Consider the following 17889-nt stretch of genomic DNA (forward strand, 5'->3'; position numbering starts at 1 on the left):
AATAGACTCTAAACTAGAGTTATCAATTCATAAACCAAAGGCCAAAAGGTAACTGAAAATAAACAGTAGCTCAGTTGGTAGAGCGGGTTGTCTTATAACTGGAAGGTTGGCGGTTCGATCCCCGCTCCTGCAGGCGTAAAACTGTCATTGTGTCCTTGGGCAAGACACTTCACCCACCTTGCCTAGTATGAAAGTTGTGAGAGTGAATGGTTGGTGGTGGTCGGAGGGGCCGATGGCGCAGATTGGCAGCCTCACTTCCGTCAGTCTGCCCCAGGGCAGTTGTGGCTACAGTAGTAGCTTACCACCACCCAGTATGGTGTGAATGAATAATGCAATGTAAAGTGTCTTTGAGTGTCCTGAAAAGTGCTATATAAAACCAATGCATTATTATTATTATAAAGGAAATACAATGAAACCAAAAACACATTACTGAGAGTCACAAACACAGACTCGAGTACCTCACTAACTGACAACGGATGGCACATGAGCATGGCTGGTTGGAGCTATCTGCCAGTCAACCTCCTGCCAGCTGCTTTTATTCCTTCAGGTGGCTTGCGGGATTGGCCGACAAGCCGCCCTCTCGGCAGGCTCCCCAGGTGCAGGCGATGAGGCAATTGCTGGGTTCCTGCAGCAGCAGCAACCTGGGAAACCACACTCACAGACGCACAAAACACTCACACACGGGGAGGAGGATAAATGGTAAGACAATATGGCGACGGCCAAACATGATCTGTCACACGTGTGAGTGACAACCAAATCTCCGATGTGTAACAAGGTTTGATCCTTTAGGTGGACCGAAGGCGTTTAACCTACAGGTCAGTCTGAGGCCTTAGTTTTCTGTCATACACTTAATTAGGCCATATTTTGTTAATCAGTGGTTTCTTAGTTTTGTTTGGAGCCTTCTCAGAATCTGTCTTATGATTTTCCTTCATAAGAAAATCGTCACACACCCAAAGAGCCACAGACCCCCAATGTCAGATCGCACAAATATACCACAAAAAACAGTCTTCAATGAAATGTATTTATTTTAATTCTGAGTTTATTTCAGTCAACTTAGTCATCACAGATGCCAGACATGCTCTGGAGTCTCATGAGCATTATGTAGAACAAAAACACCTCTGACATGACGACGGGTGCGACTGACGACGTCAAGGTACAGCTGCCAACAAAATCTGGGCAATCGCTCTCGGGTTTGATCACAGCTACAGTATCTTGTGAGGCTGAACAAATTCACCCACCGCTGAAGCCTGTGCGTCAATGCAAGAGGAACAGCCACACGTCTCATCGTCCCACAGCTTTGAATCATAGACTTTTTTTTCCTTTTTCCCAAACCAACTAAACTTTGTCCCATTGATGAAAAAAAAAAAAACCTTGAGCAAACTGAGAAGTCTTAGATAAGTACAGAAAAAAAAAACAACCAAATGGGTACAACGCATCATGCTTTTCAGGCAAAACTGTTGGTACAAACAAAAAACAAACCATAGCTTTTCTTGGTTCTGTTAAACAGTAAGATCATCACAAACTGCTGTTTAGTGAAGGTTGACAGTACAGCGATGTAGAGTTTAGTAGTTGGGTTTGTACAAGCTTCTATACCAACAAAGGTGATGTGGACTTTGCATGTTCTTCCTTTGGGTGTATGGGTTTCTTCCAGGTTCTCCAGTTGTGTGTGTGTGGCCTGGTCTCTCTGTGTTTATCCTATGACGGACTGGTGACCTGTCCAGGGTGCATCCATAGTCAGCTGGGATTGGCTCCGGCACCCAACAACCTGCACAGGATCAAGAGGTGCAGGAGACGGATGTACGGATGTTGTGAGCTGAAATGACCAGACTGACCATCTAACGTCAAGACTCCCATTCTGTCATCTTCTTTAATGCTTTCCTCAACTTACAGTTGTAGAAGCTCATACTCCACTGTGTTTTTTAAAATGTGAAAAAGAACCACAAGAGGCAAATTAAACACCCCGGACTGACAGGAAACTAAAAGCTTTCAGATGGGACGATACAGCAACTCATCAAAAAAAACAAAAAACAAAACAAATAAAAAATACTGAAGTCTTAAATAAAGATACGTACTTTTAAATCTGTAGGACCTTCACATTTGTTACAGCACAGCAGCCATGACTGAGTCAAGTGTTCTTCTTTAAAGTCAGTTACGACAGCCTTAATTCATAACCAGCAGACATGAACAAACTCCATGCAAACGTCTGACTGACTTTTATTTACTAAGGTACAAATATGCACAATTACACAAGTAAAAGTGAGAGGAAGCCGTCGGCAGGCTGAAGGTTTCAAAGCAGGATCAAGTGTGCGAAGCTGTAGTAAGTCTTTAAACCTGTAAAATCATCAATATTTTTAAATTTAAAAGCGAAAAAAAAAAAGTATCATGTTTGGACAACATTTTCTAACAATGAGGTTACTTTAAAACAAATTGAATTAATTTAAGTTTCAGGACTGTCAACACTTGAATGTATTCGCTGCAGGACGCTTTCAAGCATGAAACAGGTTTAAAAAAAGAATCAACTGCAGCAGCTTCCACCGCAGCTGCAAAGCAACAGTTACAGGGATTTGTTTCTTTGCTCCATGATTTGTGTATTTATTTGTTTGCTGTGGTGAAGCCTTTGGGCACGTGAAAATGCAGAAGTCTATCTCCGTCTGGAGTGGCTCTTCCTCCTGCTGTCGCTGCGTCTCCTGTATCTCCGGCTGTAACGGCTGTGGCTCCTCCGCTCGCTGCTCCTGGAGCTGCTGCACCTGCGCCGGCTGCGCCTGCGGCTCCTCCCGCCGCTGTAGCTCCTCCCGCTGCTGCTCCGGCTCCGCTCTCGGCTGGAGCCGGTGCTCCTGCTGCCGTGGCTGCGCCTCCTGCTGCCGTGGTGACTGTAGCTCCTCCTGTGGCGGCTGAGGCTCCTCCTCCGGCGGCTGGAGCTCCTCCTCCTCCTGCTGCTGCTGCCGTAGCTGTGGGAACGCCGCCTCCTCCCTCGACTGTGCGAGCTCCGTTCTCTGTGCGCGCGCTCCCTCGCTCGCTCCCTGCTGCTCCTGCTTCGAACCGCCTCCTTCCGCCGTCCCTCCCGCTCCTTCTTCCTCTCCCCTCCGCCTCTCCGCTCCTCTGTTGCTTTTTTTTTTCCCAGCGCCTGGGAGGGAGCGCCAGCTCGAGACACCGGCTTGTCCTTGCTCTCGGCAGCCTTCACGCCGTTCAGCTGACCCATGACCCCCAGCGCCAGCACATCCCCGAAATCAGAGGCCTCCTCTCTCGTGACCGGGCTGCTCTGGTTCTGCTCTCCAGCAGGTTCTGCCGGTTTCCCACAGTTTTTCTTCAAAAGGTTACAGAGCAGCCTCTCCCTCAGCTCCTTTTCTCGGCGCTGCAGTTCCAGAGCTCGCTTCTTCTCCACCTCCACCCGCCGCAACTCCTCCTCCTGCTTGCGCCGGCAGGCCTCCAGCTGCTGGAGGCGGGACAGCTCCTCTCTCTGCCGGGCCTGCTCCTGCCGCTCCCGCTCCTCCCGCTCGGCCCGCTCCTTCTCCTGCTGCTGCTGCTTCAGAGCCTGCAGAGGAGGCAATAACAGTTTTTGGTTGTGCGCAAAGGTCAATGAAACCTCCTGGGTGGAAGTTGTAACCTCTTAAGTCTTAATATTAAATGGACTCATCTATTTTCTTGACAGGACTCTCTCTTTAAAAACAGAAAAACGCCTGCAGTCAAAAGGATCTCTCAAGCTGATCAGTGTGCAGATCAATCAGAGGGCGTTGTGTGGACTGTGTACCTTGGCTCTGCCCAGTAACTCGGCGATCAGCCGTATTGACTCCAGGTTGCGCTGAGCCAGCAGCAGCCTCCTCTCCTCCATGGCGATCTTCATCTGCAGCTTCTTGTGCTCCTCCTCCTGCTGCCGCCGCACCTTCTTCAGGTTCCTCCTCTCTTCCTTCTCTCGAAGCTTCTGCTCCTTCTTCCGCAGCCTCTCCTCCTTCTTCCTCTCCTTCTCCTCTTCTTCTTGCTCTCTTTGTTTCCTGAAGAAAAATGTCCATTAATATCCATTTACCTGACACCTTTTGTTTATCCAGTGCTTGCTGGAGTCTCTGTAAATATTAATCTTCACTCCCCCGTCTGTTTTGTCCTCCATCATACCTTTCTTCCTCCTTCCGTCGCTCCTCCTCCTCTTTCTCCCGACGTTTCTGCTCCTCCCTCTGTCTCTCCAGCTCCTGCAACTTCTGCCTCTCCAAGCTACGCCTCTTCAGAGCGGATTCGCTGAGGTGCTTGCTGGTGTCAAAGGTTACCTGAGGAAAACACGCAAACACAAACATGAAGATTTACTGTCCAGGAATGATTTTGAATTTCTATTCTTTTTTTTTTGTGGGTAATTTCATTTGTTTTATTTCTTTCTATTAGAATAATTTCCATTTTTTAATAAAAGACCCAAAGCGTGTGAGTTTTTTGATGATATTCAGCAACAAATCCAACTGTGAGATTCGTCTTTTAAGCCGTTTCTCTTCAAGCCCTCGCATTGATTTCACAGCTTCATTTGGTGGATTAACGGACCTGGCTCTCACTGCCGACAGCACCACCTTGGAAATAATGACGATGCGGCTTTAATTCTTATTCCACTAAAAGGCCTTAAAGCTGCTGTGTGGCTTTTGAAAAGCACAATCTCATCATTGAAACCATCTGCAATAACTGCCGAAATCCTCTGGAGGCATCGGGCAGTAAACAGGTCTGGGATATTTCCTGAGCAGCAATTAAAACCATCAAATAGCAATGTGTTAAGTTCTCATAAAGCGGGGGTAAAGCGGGGCGAGGGGGGTGGGGGGGTTAGTGGTTGGAGAACGAGCAACACAAACATTGTGCACGTATCAAACCACTTCAGTCATTAAACTGAAATATCATTTTGTCATATCAAGACAAAACAAAACAAATAGAGCAAAACATCGTCAAAATCCACAGGTGTTGATGCATGGATGTAAGGGAGCCTTTCGTGCTATTGCTGCACAGAATATTCGAATGTTTCTGCTCACGAGGGCATTGTTGTGGCATGCAAGGAAAAAACATTTCTGTAAAAAATGTTTCTGTAAATACCTCCTGTGAATTCTGAGATTACAATGTTTTATGATGACTGGACTATTTGCTTTTATTCCATAAACTGTTTCCAAAATTAATGGAGTGGCTCTACACAGTTACAGCTTTCTGCTAGTGAGTTCTGTGAAAGTTTCAGCAAAAATAACATGCACACAGGCTCATAGAACCCACTGGGACTTTTGGCAGGAAAGTACCGTCCTACAAACACAGTGCGCATTAAAAGAGTAGCAGTAAAAGCAGCAGATATGCATCACTTCAGGAAGAGATGCTAATTCAAGAAACTGTATTGTTTTGTAAAAATCAAAGATAACTTAGGAGCTTGTGAAAGTATTGGGGAGACTATATTAACTGTGATAACAATCTTAGCCCTACAAGGTGAAAAGACAGAAAAGCAGCTCTCAGGGCTAATCACTGAACAGAGAGCTCCATTTTCTAGTTTGCAAAGTTCCACTCTTTTCTTTCTGTGCTGCACTAGCATTAAGCTACATTTAAAGTCTGCACCAGCCAGAGCTTAACTGCAAATCTGATGTGCTCAACAAGGAACAAAAATAAACTTTTAGCTTTAGCTGAATAAAATGAGGCATTTTCAGCTTTGTGACAAACTGAACTCCAGTATCTGTTCAGCCTGTGTGGAACACGTGCTCCAGAATGCCTCTGTCCACAGCTGACAAATTAAAACTTAGCAGAAAATACAGTAATATAAGTAGAAATTGAACTCAACTACATAAAACCCTGGAAAAAAGCCTAGACTCTAGAACAGAATACCTTTATGTTGCAGGCTACTGCCTTTCCATCTTCTCCTTTCAGCATCAGCTTCATGCCTCGCAGAGTGTCCATGGCCTTCGTGAAGCCACAGTATTCCTGATACTGGACATAAGCCTCAAAGTTCAGATGGCCACCAAAGCTGAATGTGTTGAAGTTCTTGTCCAGCATTTCCTCCCTGTACGGGTCCAGCATGGGGATGTCAACATTACGCACCTAAACACAACAAGAGATGTCAATTCTTTGGATTGCTTACACAAAATGCACAATGACGAATAATGAATCTGTTTATTTAGCTAAATGACCTTCAACTTTGGGAAAAGTAGGATTTTTAACCACCTTGCCAAATGCCTGAAAAACAGCGATGAGGACCTCTTCTGAAGGGCGGTCGGGGAGCTGGCTGTCTTTCTGGCTAAACCAGCGGCATGGAAGTCCTTCCAGGTGGATGGTGTCGGGCCGCTCTCCTGGCAGAGTTTCATTCATGTCCTTCGCATCCCGGAAAAAGGAGTCCCAGTCGTGACGCGTGGGGAAATCCACCTTATTTTCTACCGCACGTACCTGAAGAAAGGGATGGGAAAGGTTATTTTTTGATGTGTTGACAGTGCATCTTCCTGCATATCTAATCCAGCATTGACACTTCTCCATGAGATGCGACATCCATAGTGGGTATAAGCTTAGCAAAGTGCATGCTACACTGTCAACCTTACCTTCAGGACATCTGTAAAACCACTCAGTTTGATGCTCTTCCCGTCCAGCCGGCCCAGCAAGCTCTTGACCACCGTCTTGTTTTCGACCTCACCCTCAAAGCGGATGAAGTCCATGGTGCTCTTGGAGATTCGCAACGCTGAAAACTGGTCTGGAGCGACCATGGCCTTCACCCTCTCCATCACCTCCCAGTTGGAAATGCTTTTGCCGGGCAGCTTGAGCTGGGGCAACGCCACACTGACGGTCATCTTGGCGATGGGTTTGAGGTACACGTTGTACTCGCTGGAGAGGCACACGGCCTCTGTAGTGTCATGGACGATGGTGGTCATTGTCGCAGGCAGGTGGAGAAGCTGCAGCAAGTTTGAAGACACAGGAAAGGCTGTCAGCTCGAAATATTTGGATCAAAACCTAACAGCAAAGCGAACTGAGGATTTTCTTACAGTTTACAATTAATGAAAATCATGGTATGACCAAACAGCTGACTGAAATTGTTGCTGCACTGCTGGTCTTCTGAAACACACATCTCAAAAGATTGTGAAATGTAAAATAAATGAATAAATCCTCGACCCCCTTTCTTCATTTCCAGAACAAGCCACCTGTCATCTTGCAAGGTTAGTTATTTTTAATCCATGAAGACTTGTGATGTCTTGATGAAGGTAATCACCACCTTAACCACATGCTGACTTTAAAAAAACACTTGATTAGTTTCCTTAAAACTGCCTGCTCGCTCCGCTTGTTTTTAATTTCAGTATCTGTTGACGAACCATTCAAGATCTTATAAATTTCATCTTTTACCTCTCGCCTGAAACTGTCTCATTAAAAATCTCAGTCTCGCATAGAATACCTTGATTACTCTATAAATACAACACAACATAGCTATAAGGGCTACTGCTGTAAATTGCAGATAGTACCATTCATTCAAATTGATAAACATCAAAATATAAGTGCAACCATTAAAGCTCTATGCTGTATTTTCTAATGTTGCTCATTATCTAATGATTTTAAAATACATAAAGATAATGATTACTATGGGTTTTTTCCGATGGGTGGCAGCTGAGTGCAGTCTTTGACTCCTCTTCTCGGATTTCATTGTTCCCAAATAGATCATTTCATTCATCCTCTGACTACCTTTAATGTAGCACATGAACTGCCTGCCCCATTGCACAAATATTCTTTGCTGCATCAGTGTGCCACTGTGTTTGAAATATAGATTATGAGCGATTACAGCGAATTAATATGCTGCTGTGCGGGAGACGGGAATTGAACCCTCAAACTTCCGACTGAGAAAAAAAAAACACGCTTTAACAATCCAGCTGGAAACTCCAACAGATAGTTCAAGTTAAACCTAACGAAAAACCTCCCATTAACTTAAATGTGTATTATCATTTGATAAGGTAACACAGCGACTCAGAGAGGAACACTGAACCTCTGTCGATCGTTACACCAACGACATGACTGAGGAGATGTTAGCTCGGAGTGAGCGCTAAACTTCAGCTCATTCCGACAGGGATAAAAACAGGTGGGTACAAAGAGAAATGAATAAAAGCCGAGATAAAGCGACAAAAATCTTAATAACATCGGACAAAACGGTTAACTGGTGCGTCCAGACTAGTAACAGAAGCGAGCATCTGTGTTATGCTAGTTAGCTTCAAGTCCTCTGTGTCTGACAGCGTCCTCAACACGCTGCTGAGCTCAGCGGCCAAGAAAGAAGAGTCTAACAGTCACCCACCTAACATCAGCCGGCCTTTCCCGAAAACACGCCTTAAAGGCTAAAGATGCGAGTGGAGCCGAACACCGAAGGAGAGAAGCATCCGTCCGCTCACTAACAACGACCACAAACACACAACATGCCACTTCCTCAGTCAGCGAACTCTGACCTTTACAGGGAACAACGTGTGCCAGCCTCGAGGTGGAGGCATTTTGAGACAGCGACCCCTGGTGGTTGAAACGTGAAGGGGAAAAACTCTGACAAGGCTTTGAGATCAGGACAAAGTTTCTACTAAAGGTACATATTTAAAATTCAATATATGTATTTTGTATTTTTCACTCCAATTTATTTGTTGCTTTTTACTTGTGTCACCCCCACCCTTACCCAAATCATGGTTGAATCCCACCTCACAAACTGTTCAGTTTCTTCTCTTCTTTGTAAACGTGCCTTGTAAATAAAAATCTAATTGAATATAGGACACACACAACAGCAGGATCTACTGCTTTATCTTCTCAGTAACAAAACAGATGATGATGATGATCAACATCATCTGCATCATCATCATCATCATCATCATTAAAAGGGTAGCCTTTACCTTTGGTTTTGATGGACAAATATAAATGTGAATGGTTTAAAAAAGAAAGAACGGTGTTGGGTAATATTTTACTTGCAAGTAATATATTACAGTCAATAGCTGCACATTGGTCAGTGCAAGACAAGTACAGTAATATATTAATTTTCCAACACTGAAAAAGAATACATCCTTTTCTTTTTCTTATTATCTCTTGCTATTAATATTAGAGTATCATTAATATGACCCTTAAAAAGTCTTCACATAGAGCTATGAGGATTACACTGGTGCACAATGACAGCACAACAAAGAAAATACATGTGCAAGATCAAACACGCGAAGTGGTGCACTGTAGAACTACAAACTATTTCTGAGAGGAATGTCAACTATAAAAACAGTAAATCAAAAGATATATGCTAATAAAATAGGCTATATCTGTGTATAGATTAAGCCATTGCTGAAACAATGAGCTACATGGGTTTAGAGAGTGTTTTACAAGAGAATAATACATTTTTTTTAAGATTTACAAGGCTGGCAAAGGTTGAAGGCTCCTGGTTTGATATACATATTCACCTTTCAGTTTCAGCCTTGCAGTTTAAAGCCAGCCCTGAGAGCATCTCCTGAATTTTCAACCCTGTAAAATGCTATTAGACAATCAAAATATCCACCAGCAAGGATTGAATCACATTCAGAATTACAAAGTATCTAAGTAAAGTTATGGTAAATGGTAAATGGATTACACTTGTATAGCGCTTTTTACCCTGCACTGACAGAGCCCAAAGCGCTTCACACTGCAATATCACATTCACCCATTCACACCATACTGGGTGTTGGTAAGCTACTATTGTAGCCACAGCTGCCCTGGAGTAGACTGACGGAAGCGAGGCTGCCAATCTGCGCTATCGGCCCCTCCGGCCACCACCAACCATTCACTCTCACACTACTTTCACACTTATTTCAAATCAATTCTGAATAAAACAGTGAGCCAAATGGGAGATGCCAGGATTTAGAGTAAAATAATGTTTATTGAAAGAGTCAAATTGATTGTTACATACCATAAAACAGTATCATATCTTTCACTTTTTTTTTTTTTTTTTTTTATCAGGACTCTTTATCACCATGTGAAAGAAAGCAGTGACGGTGGATATTCGTCACTTGCCTGATGATTGTTTGGCCATGTGGGAAACAAGTGAGGCGTTGTATGACTGCCATCATTTACCGTAACTGTTTAGGGGGAAAGTAGAGGGTGTGGATTGACTGGACATGGATTAGCCCAACAGTGGAGGCCCCGGGCAAAAAAAGTTGGCACAGTTTCCCAGGAAAGATGGCAGCGGAATTTACATAATAGGCATTACTCCCTTCACTGTGTATGTAGGTCAGTGGCGACAGTCAGGCAGGCTCAGCCACTCTGCGCTGATCAGCAGTCGTCTAATAAATACGCAGCTCTGCATCCTGCAAAAAAACCCTCACTCCTGACCTCCATAAATTTTTTTTCACTTGTAGATGAGGAGAATGTCATAGATCAAAGAAATGTCAAACTGGCAGATTCTGGCTTAAGAGCCTTTGCTTTTTCAGAGGCAACATGCAGCATATCTGCGCTGTAATGACTGTTTACATGTAATCCCTGCCTTTCAGTGGTTGATTTAATCTGGTAAACACACACTGGAGAACAGACCTCGACAGGGTGCCAGAACATCAGTGCCACATGAGGATTGTGAGAGCCACAGCTATCTGTTCAGTCCCAGGCACTGAACATGTACCAAAACCCTCCCACACACATAAAGGCTTATGGTCATCAAATTCTTCTTCTTTTTCTTTTTTTTAATTTCTCTTATCCTGAGTAGCAGGCTGTGGCTAACACAACAGAGCACCACATAAAAAGGACTCAAACCTGAACAGTTTGCCTTCTGTCACATCTTCTTATGCACAATTTTCTAGAAAAACCTGAGGAAAAAAATCTAATATTTGTACCTCAAATGACGGTTGCACAGTTTACACCATAATCTCAACAAACCAACATCAGTGTGGATTTTAGGGTGAGTTCTAATCAACACACATACACATAAATGTTGGAGAATAAGAAGTGGCTGTGGGATTATTGGGAGCGGTGCATGTCGGCAGCTTGCGGACAGGAAGTTGTGGATATACTTTAAACACTGGACCAAAGCTGGTACTCGGGGTCCTCAGATCATCAATTATTCAGCACCACCAGACAAGGACAATGGCTGGGTGTCAGCAGGAAGAGCGGACGAGAGAGCTTCCCTCACATGGAGCTTCAGTCCAATCTGACACAATCATTCATGGCTGTTGTTATTTTTTAATGAGGGCTTTTAATATTCTCGGACTTGCAGCTTGACTGCTGGTACAGCCTTCCTCATCAATTCATTGTGTTGCACTGCTGAGACAGTAATTCAGTGCACAGTGACCGACATAAGGACTTCATTCTTAAGCAAACGGTTATTGCTTTATTTCACATTTAAGGATGATCCATGAATACAAAGATGAAAGTGGCTCATTAAGTTATTTCTACACAACATGGTTATTTCACAGTACACAGTTCACAAACACGGAAGACAATAATATTTACACACACACTCAAACGTGAACAGTGCACAACTCATGCAGCTCAGACAGATTTGCACTGCTGTATGTCTCACTTCAACATCAAAAGCATCAAGGGTATAAATTACACGAAGCCCTATGATTTTACGTACAAATACTACAAAATACTGAGGGAACATTCAAGAAATCTAGGATGTGTCATTAGGTAAGTCCAGTTCACATATTTGGGAAATCATTTTTAAAAAGTCACTTTGCTCATCAGCTAAACATACAGCATATTTAAATCTAGATTTTATTATTCACAGACGGTGCAAACTGACTGAGCAAATGACTGGAAAACTAAACCGGTACATGGGACCAACGCAGAGTTTATACTGAATGTCAGATGGAGCTGCTTGTATCATTGCATATTAACTGTAAATCATATCAGTGCACACCTGGATTGCTGGTAATCGGATTTTAACATGTTCCCTTTACAACTCTGTAGATGAAACATCCATTCAGTCATCTTCTATAGCTCATCATACACACACAGATACACACACATTAGCCTTAAACGCCTGTTTTTAGACTGAGCAAACCGAGACATGCAGAGGGAAAACATGCACTCCTAAACTCCACCAGGAAAAGCTCAGCCCAAACCTTCCTGCTCTGAGATGAGATGATTAACCATTCCACTATAGTGTGTCTGCATGAAATCAGTCAAATGAAGAGTCCATTACGACTCAGGGCAGTGACAACCATACTGACAAATCAATATAGCAATAGGTGAAGTAGTTTCAATAAATCCGAGGTACAATAAAGTGAGTAAAAAACTTCATATAAGCTATGTGACTCCTGTGCTTCATAACTTCTCCTTTAAGTGAGAAGTATTTTTTTCTGTAACAAAAAAACCTATTTGGACAAAAAAGAAATGTTCGTTAAAAAATAGAAAACCCCATTTGTACTTTATAAACTGTACATGATGTATCTAAAGGTGTAACAATCGGATCTCCCTTTTGAGTTTTTATGGCCAAAATCTTAAGTAATGAGTACAATCCGAAGCCAAAACCAGACCTGGTTTCAGTTAAAGTTTTCTCCCATTTTCAAAGTGACAAGTGCAAACATAAGAGACTGAGAGAACAAATCTGTAGTCACAACAGTCGGAATATTGAAATCTGCTCATAAATGTTTTTTTTTTTTTTTTTAAATGTTCATGTTACCAAAACTTAATTTTTAAAAAGATCAGCACCGTCTAGTTACAAGAGGTTAAAATAGAGAAATTGGGTTTAAGAAATATATTACTCTGGAAATCAAACTTACAGTTAGTGCTTATGTACAAACCTCACAGCACTCGGAAAAAAAATACAGTGAAAATCAAAAACAATGCTGCCTGCAGTTTTGAAACTAGCTGTCATTTTGCTACCTTGCTCCAATTCATTCATTAGAAATCGCAAATAAAAGTCAACGAAATGCTCTGGCAAAAAAAAAAAACAAACAAACGCTACATAAACCAAGTCCTCCTCTCAACTGCAATAGGAACAAAATAAAATATTTTTATAAAAACTGAAATTTGTGGTTATTCCTGTAAAATCCCATACTAATGATCACACTTGAAAATCAGCTTGACATTGTATTTCAGGATGTGTGCTGTTCACTTTTTCTAAACCAGTCAGAATATAAAGGTGAGTAAACATCAGACCAGAACAAACTGATTTCCACGTGGCTGTTCGCTGCTTCAGTGTGAGGAACCTTCACCCAAACAGGTTGGACAGCGGCCTCGTTCTCAGAGGGCTGCTGGTTATCTCCTCTCCTCTTCCCACCTCCCCCGTGTCCCTGAAGGAGGCGCTGTGGATGATCTGGGCCCGGTGGCGTCCTCGGTGCAGCCGGGCGTTCAGCCGGCTCAGGGAGGACTTCCTCTGCATGCCGCCCTTCGCCTTCCCAGATTCCTCTGCTGCCTCCGACGGCGGGTTCAGCAGTCGCAGAGGGTTCAGATTGCTCTGCAGGACTTTCGAGAACCTCCACCCACGTCCTCCGCCGCCACCGCCGTTGGCGTTCTCGCAGTCGGACTCGGCTCCGGGTGAGGTGACCACGCCCTCCTCCTGCAGGTCAGCGGCCAGCGGGGGCGACAGGTACTGGATGGCTCGCCTCCCGCTGTAATCCCGAGCCTCTGGGTCTGCATCCCAGTCTGACAGCAGCACACGGACCACCTGCCAACCACAGCATCGCATCCCATCATTCACTGGGCAAAGAGCGCTATGAAAGTGTGAGGTTAATGTGAACGTTAAACCACAATGAGAGCTTTCACAAGACCAATCACCAACATCTTCTCTGAAATCACGTTCACAGGGAGAGAAAATGTTGGTATGTTTTAGCATATCAGGACCTTCCTGGTCTCCTTTATGTCAATCATAAACACAGAACATGTGTGCTGAATATTAAAGCTTGTAAATTCACTACTTTTATTTTTACAAAGGCTTCAAAGGAATCCCCAACTAAGCATCAATCAATACGACCAAAAAATCATTTATTTGACTGTAATTTTCAAACTTTCTGATATTTTCATCAATTCATCATTATATCTAAATCAAACTAAATTTGTCTCTTTTCCAACTTCTGGCTTGTTGAAAAGCATTTTAAAGACGATTCTGATTCTACAAAGAATGATCCACTTTTAAAGTTTCCAAATAAAAGCCAATGCACTATGTTTGACTGATTCAACTTTCAAACTGTGTTTTGCGTGTTTTATTGGAATTTTATATAGTTTCACCAACAAATCTACAAATCGACATTGTATCTCCTACTAACTGTCTGAACAATAAATTCTTGCCTCACAATTCATCACAGGACAAAGACGGACACACACACAGACATTCACATCAACTATTTCACAGTTGAAGTGAATCTCAAATGCATGTCTTTGGACTGTAGGGGAGCGCAAAGGACATCATGCATAAGAAAAACATGCAACTTGACACAGAAATGACCCCAAGCCCTGAGTCAACCCAGGATCCCCTTGTTGCAAAGCAGCAGTGTGAACTATTACACAACTGTGGCATCAGATTTCAACAGTCGACTATGCGATCACTGACTCCAGTTTGAGCAAGAGGGTAAGTAATTAGGTGCAGCTCCACTGAGCAGGTGGTTCAGTGACACCCCAGTCCCGCCTCGGTCCCTCGCTACTCACCTGTGTGTGTCCATGCATGGCGGCCAGGTGTAGCGGCGTGTATCCAGCACTTGATCTCACGTTTACATTCACAGGTATAGTGTTCTCCTTGGCAAAGGCCAGCAGCTGGGAGATCAACTCGGCTTTGCCCTGCTTGGCAGCCCAGTGCAGGCAGGTAAAGCCGGTCACAAAGTCTCTCTTGGCCACGAGGCTCGGTTCGACAGCCAGCAGGGGCTGCAGGCTCTCCCACAGGCCGTCTGAGGCGCACAGCATCCACTCATGCTCCAGTGGGTCCAGCGTGACTGAGGCACAGTCCTCATCGGTGGCCGAGGAGAGGAGGGAAGTCGAGTCGCCGTCACTCCTCACAGAATCTCGGAGACGTGAGCCTCGGTTGATCAGAGATCGTCGAACCTGCAAAAGGAGAAAATACAAGATGGGTGTTTTTTTAGATGTCGTCAGAGTGTTTAGTGTCATCACGGTCTTATGCATTACACGAAGTTATCTAAAACTACAAGAAAAACAGTCTCCGCAATCCTACCTGAGGGGAGCTGCTCATCATCAACTCTATAAAGTTCCTGCGGCTTCCTTTGGGTGTGTTGATATCTCCAATAGCGTCCAGTCCTTCCAACGCACTGTCCTCAGATAAGCAGCTGGTCAGCATAGCCCGCTGGGACCCTTTGGATATCCTGCGTGCCCCTCTCACTTGCTGGCTGTGTGACCCTCCAGCAGGAGCCTGGTCCAGGTCTGGTACTCCAATAACCGGAGCGGACTCTCGCCTCCTCCTGTCCCGAAGCTTCACCTCGCCTCCTCCACTGGGGGTAAGCACCGTAGTGTTGGATTTATTTTGGGGTGGGGCTGCAAGCGGCTCATTGCCATTTGAGTGCTTGTCATTATCCAGGCTGGAAGACATTGGAGATGTTGATCCTGCAGAAACATTGAATACATATTTGTCAGTTGGAAAGTTTAAATGCATCCCAGCATTTTATCAATCAGGTGAACATCTGTTTCTGCTTTAGTGAAACTTATTATAGAAACCATAAAGTCTGCTGGTATCACATGACTCAGGTAAAAGTCAAAGTGATTAAAATAAGATATAGCATATTATCAATTCTAAAAAAATATCACATTCAAATGTCATCTTAAAAAAAACCCACAATGATAATCATTCCTAAATACAGGTAAACACAGCTCCTTGTAATGTGTGGAAAACATTGAAATTGTTAATCAATCTGACTGAATTCACTGTATCTTAGAAGTGTGGCAAGCATTCCTCTGTTTGGATGAGATTCAGAATAGATAAATTGGCTTGTATATCTCTACATGAAAGCATTATTCTTACATAACGTGGAGCATCAGTTGTAGGTAACTGTATAGAAGGATGCACAGTTGTAAAGAAAAAAAGAAAACAACAGGAGCCTGGAAAAGGCCATTCAAAACAATGGTTAACCCCTTACTTCATGGTTTGCTGTTACTAACAGGGAGGGTTCGGACAAAGTGGGCAGATAAATAAAGAGACATGCATGTAAATAGAAACAAATAGAGATTACACGTGAAAAAACAAAACACAGAATGAAATCCACGTGTATGAAATGAAGCGGACAGACAGATTAGCTGTACCTGTTTGGTCTCTGTTGTCAGGATTGCCGTTGACATAGTCGCTGTCCAGGGTCTCGTGGACGTTACCGTTGCATTCCCCGTGCTCGTGGCATTCTGCGTCCGCGCGCATCGCCGCGCTCGCGCTGCATTCGCTGTTCAAACACACGAATTCCACCCCGTTTTCCACCTGGACGAAGCCCACGCTGTCAACGATGCCTTTCAGCACCTCGCGGTCCTCCCCCTCGCCGCCCTGCCCGTTTCCCCCCCGACGCGATAGGAAATGATCGATGAGCTCCATCTGTCGGACCCTCCCTCCTCTCTCCTGCAGGAACTCCTGCACGGCCTGCTCCGTGCACCGGGACGCCATCGTCCTCTCGAGGCTCTCACGCGGCGCGGCGACACCTCAGGATGAACACATGGTTCTTGTTCAGTCACTTAGGTCGGTGACAACGGATGACAGCATCATCTTCTTCTTCTTCTCCGGCCTCTTCCTCATCCTCTCCTCCATGGAGAGGAGCAGTGTCGGTCTGTGGCCGACAGGGGGCGCGCGCGTCCTCCACGAAGCAGCCTTCTCGACAAACGGGAGGACCATGCCGCGTTCAGGAACCTGTCTGAAAGTCAGACTTCTGACGACCAGTAAAGAAAGTAATTTCAACCATGTGTTCATCATTTGAAATTAATTCACCCGATGCTGATCTGACCTGTATATTCCAAATGAAATTGCCTTTAATTATTCTTTGGTTTTTATAGTTTTATTTTCAGTATGGTGCATGTAACTACAACACTAAATCATGATGTTAATACATTACATTTGGAGGGCACTTTACATTTCAAAGTGCAAAACAACAATGAAGTAATAATGAAAGTCAATCTTAACCGTTAAAGCTAACAAGCAGAAACATTTTGAGTAATTTTCTGACACCTGCTGACACACATTTCTTTTAAATGAAGATGTATTCATAACCCATAACATATTTGGGTCTGCGATTTAAATTTTTTGGTTACCTTTATCTTAATAAAGTTTTAACTTTGCTTTATTTTTTATATATACCTTTCACAGTCACTTTTTTATGTATTTCTTTTCTTTCCTAGTAAAGCACTGTGGCTTCGTTTGTATCTGAATGCCGCAAGACAGATAAACTTGTCTTGCTATGACTTTTCGAAGGACTTTACAATCTGTGACGCTATCAGGTGGTCTGGAAATGAATTCCACAGACAGGGAGCCACTGAACAGAAGGCCAAGTCTCATGGTGCTGACTTTAATCCTGGGCATGTGGAGATTAGATGTGTTGTTGGAACAAATGTTCTAAACCATTTTTTATGGATCTGCTTGTTGTTGGATCTTCTATGTTTGATACCCTCTCCAACACTGAAAAGTGAGCCAACTGATACAACTTTTACTGAGGATCTTAATTCTCTTTCATCTTTGAGATCTGACACACACTTCAAGGCTGCATGAAAGGTTGAGTCTGATGAAACTGAGACTGTCTATTCATGTCTGTTGCATCCTCTCTCACAGTTTGTTGAATACCTTTGTAGAATCAAGACAATTTCATCAATGGTATACATTTCTGTCTTTGTTTTTGGTGTTCACAGTCAAAAGTGACCACTAGAAATGAATGATTAAGACTACAAACAGTGCACATAACAGAACTCAGGCATCGTTCAGCTCCTCTTTTTTTACACCTCACCATGCAGGTGTATTTGAGCAAACTCGCACACTCACAGACAGATTATATGTTCCTTTTTGGCTAACAAGAGGGACCTGTTCACAAATTATTTGTTTTC

The 17889-nt window shown here is 43.7% G+C and overlaps 2 protein-coding genes and 1 long non-coding RNA gene across 3 annotated transcripts; 1 reads left to right on the top strand and 2 right to left on the bottom strand.

The window, feature by feature from the left end:
* Positions 1 to 1030: 1030 nt before the first annotated feature.
* On the bottom strand, positions 1031 to 8387 carry akap17a (A kinase (PRKA) anchor protein 17A). The gene is made up of 7 exons (XM_030112503.1): positions 8249 to 8387; positions 6522 to 6869; positions 6154 to 6372; positions 5818 to 6030; positions 4108 to 4256; positions 3749 to 3989; positions 1031 to 3532 (listed from the first exon to the last, which is right to left on the bottom strand). Exons 2-7 carry the CDS (start codon positions 6846 to 6848, stop codon positions 2642 to 2644), a joined length of 2040 nt encoding a protein of 679 aa, XP_029968363.1. The 5' UTR covers positions 6849 to 6869; positions 8249 to 8387; the 3' UTR covers positions 1031 to 2641.
* On the top strand, positions 5027 to 12747 carry LOC115403579 (uncharacterized). Its single transcript, XR_003933222.1, has 3 exons — positions 5027 to 5038; positions 5739 to 5746; positions 12584 to 12747. It is a non-coding gene; the product is annotated as an uncharacterized LOC115403579 (long non-coding RNA).
* Positions 12748 to 13073: 326 nt separating this feature from the next.
* On the bottom strand, positions 13074 to 16615 carry sowahca (sosondowah ankyrin repeat domain family Ca). The gene is made up of 4 exons (XM_030112511.1): positions 16123 to 16615; positions 15044 to 15429; positions 14527 to 14916; positions 13074 to 13549 (listed from the first exon to the last, which is right to left on the bottom strand). Exons 1-4 carry the CDS (start codon positions 16466 to 16468, stop codon positions 13094 to 13096), a joined length of 1578 nt encoding a protein of 525 aa, XP_029968371.1. The 5' UTR covers positions 16469 to 16615; the 3' UTR covers positions 13074 to 13093.
* Positions 16616 to 17889: the final 1274 nt, after the last annotated feature.

Source organism: Salarias fasciatus, chromosome 16, assembly GCF_902148845.1.
Source record: "Salarias fasciatus chromosome 16, fSalaFa1.1, whole genome shotgun sequence".
Lineage (NCBI taxonomy): Eukaryota > Metazoa > Chordata > Actinopteri > Blenniiformes > Blenniidae > Salarias > Salarias fasciatus.

What these genes read in the sequence shown, in the direction of transcription:
- sowahca (XM_030112511.1), bottom strand. Translation starts at nt 16,468, where the DNA reads ATGGCGTCCCGGTGCACGGAGCAGGCCGTGCAGGAGTTCCTGCAGGAG. An exon ending in TGATGAGCAGCTCCCCTCAG is followed by an intron (nt 14,917 to 15,043) that starts GTAGGATTGCGG and finishes CTCCTTTTGCAG; the next exon opens with GTTCGACGATCTCTGATCAA. An exon ending in CCATGCATGGACACACACAG is followed by an intron (nt 13,550 to 14,526) that starts GTGAGTAGCGAG and finishes TGTGGTTGGCAG; the next exon opens with GTGGTCCGTGTGCTGCTGTC.
- akap17a (XM_030112503.1), bottom strand. Translation starts at nt 6,848, where the DNA reads ATGACCACCATCGTCCATGACACTACAGAGGCCGTGTGCCTCTCCAGC. An exon ending in CGACGGAAGGAGGAAGAAAG is followed by an intron (nt 3,990 to 4,107) that starts GTATGATGGAGG and finishes ATTTTTCTTCAG; the next exon opens with GAAACAAAGAGAGCAAGAAG. An exon ending in AGTTACTGGGCAGAGCCAAG is followed by an intron (nt 3,533 to 3,748) that starts GTACACAGTCCA and finishes CCTCCTCTGCAG; the next exon opens with GCTCTGAAGCAGCAGCAGCA.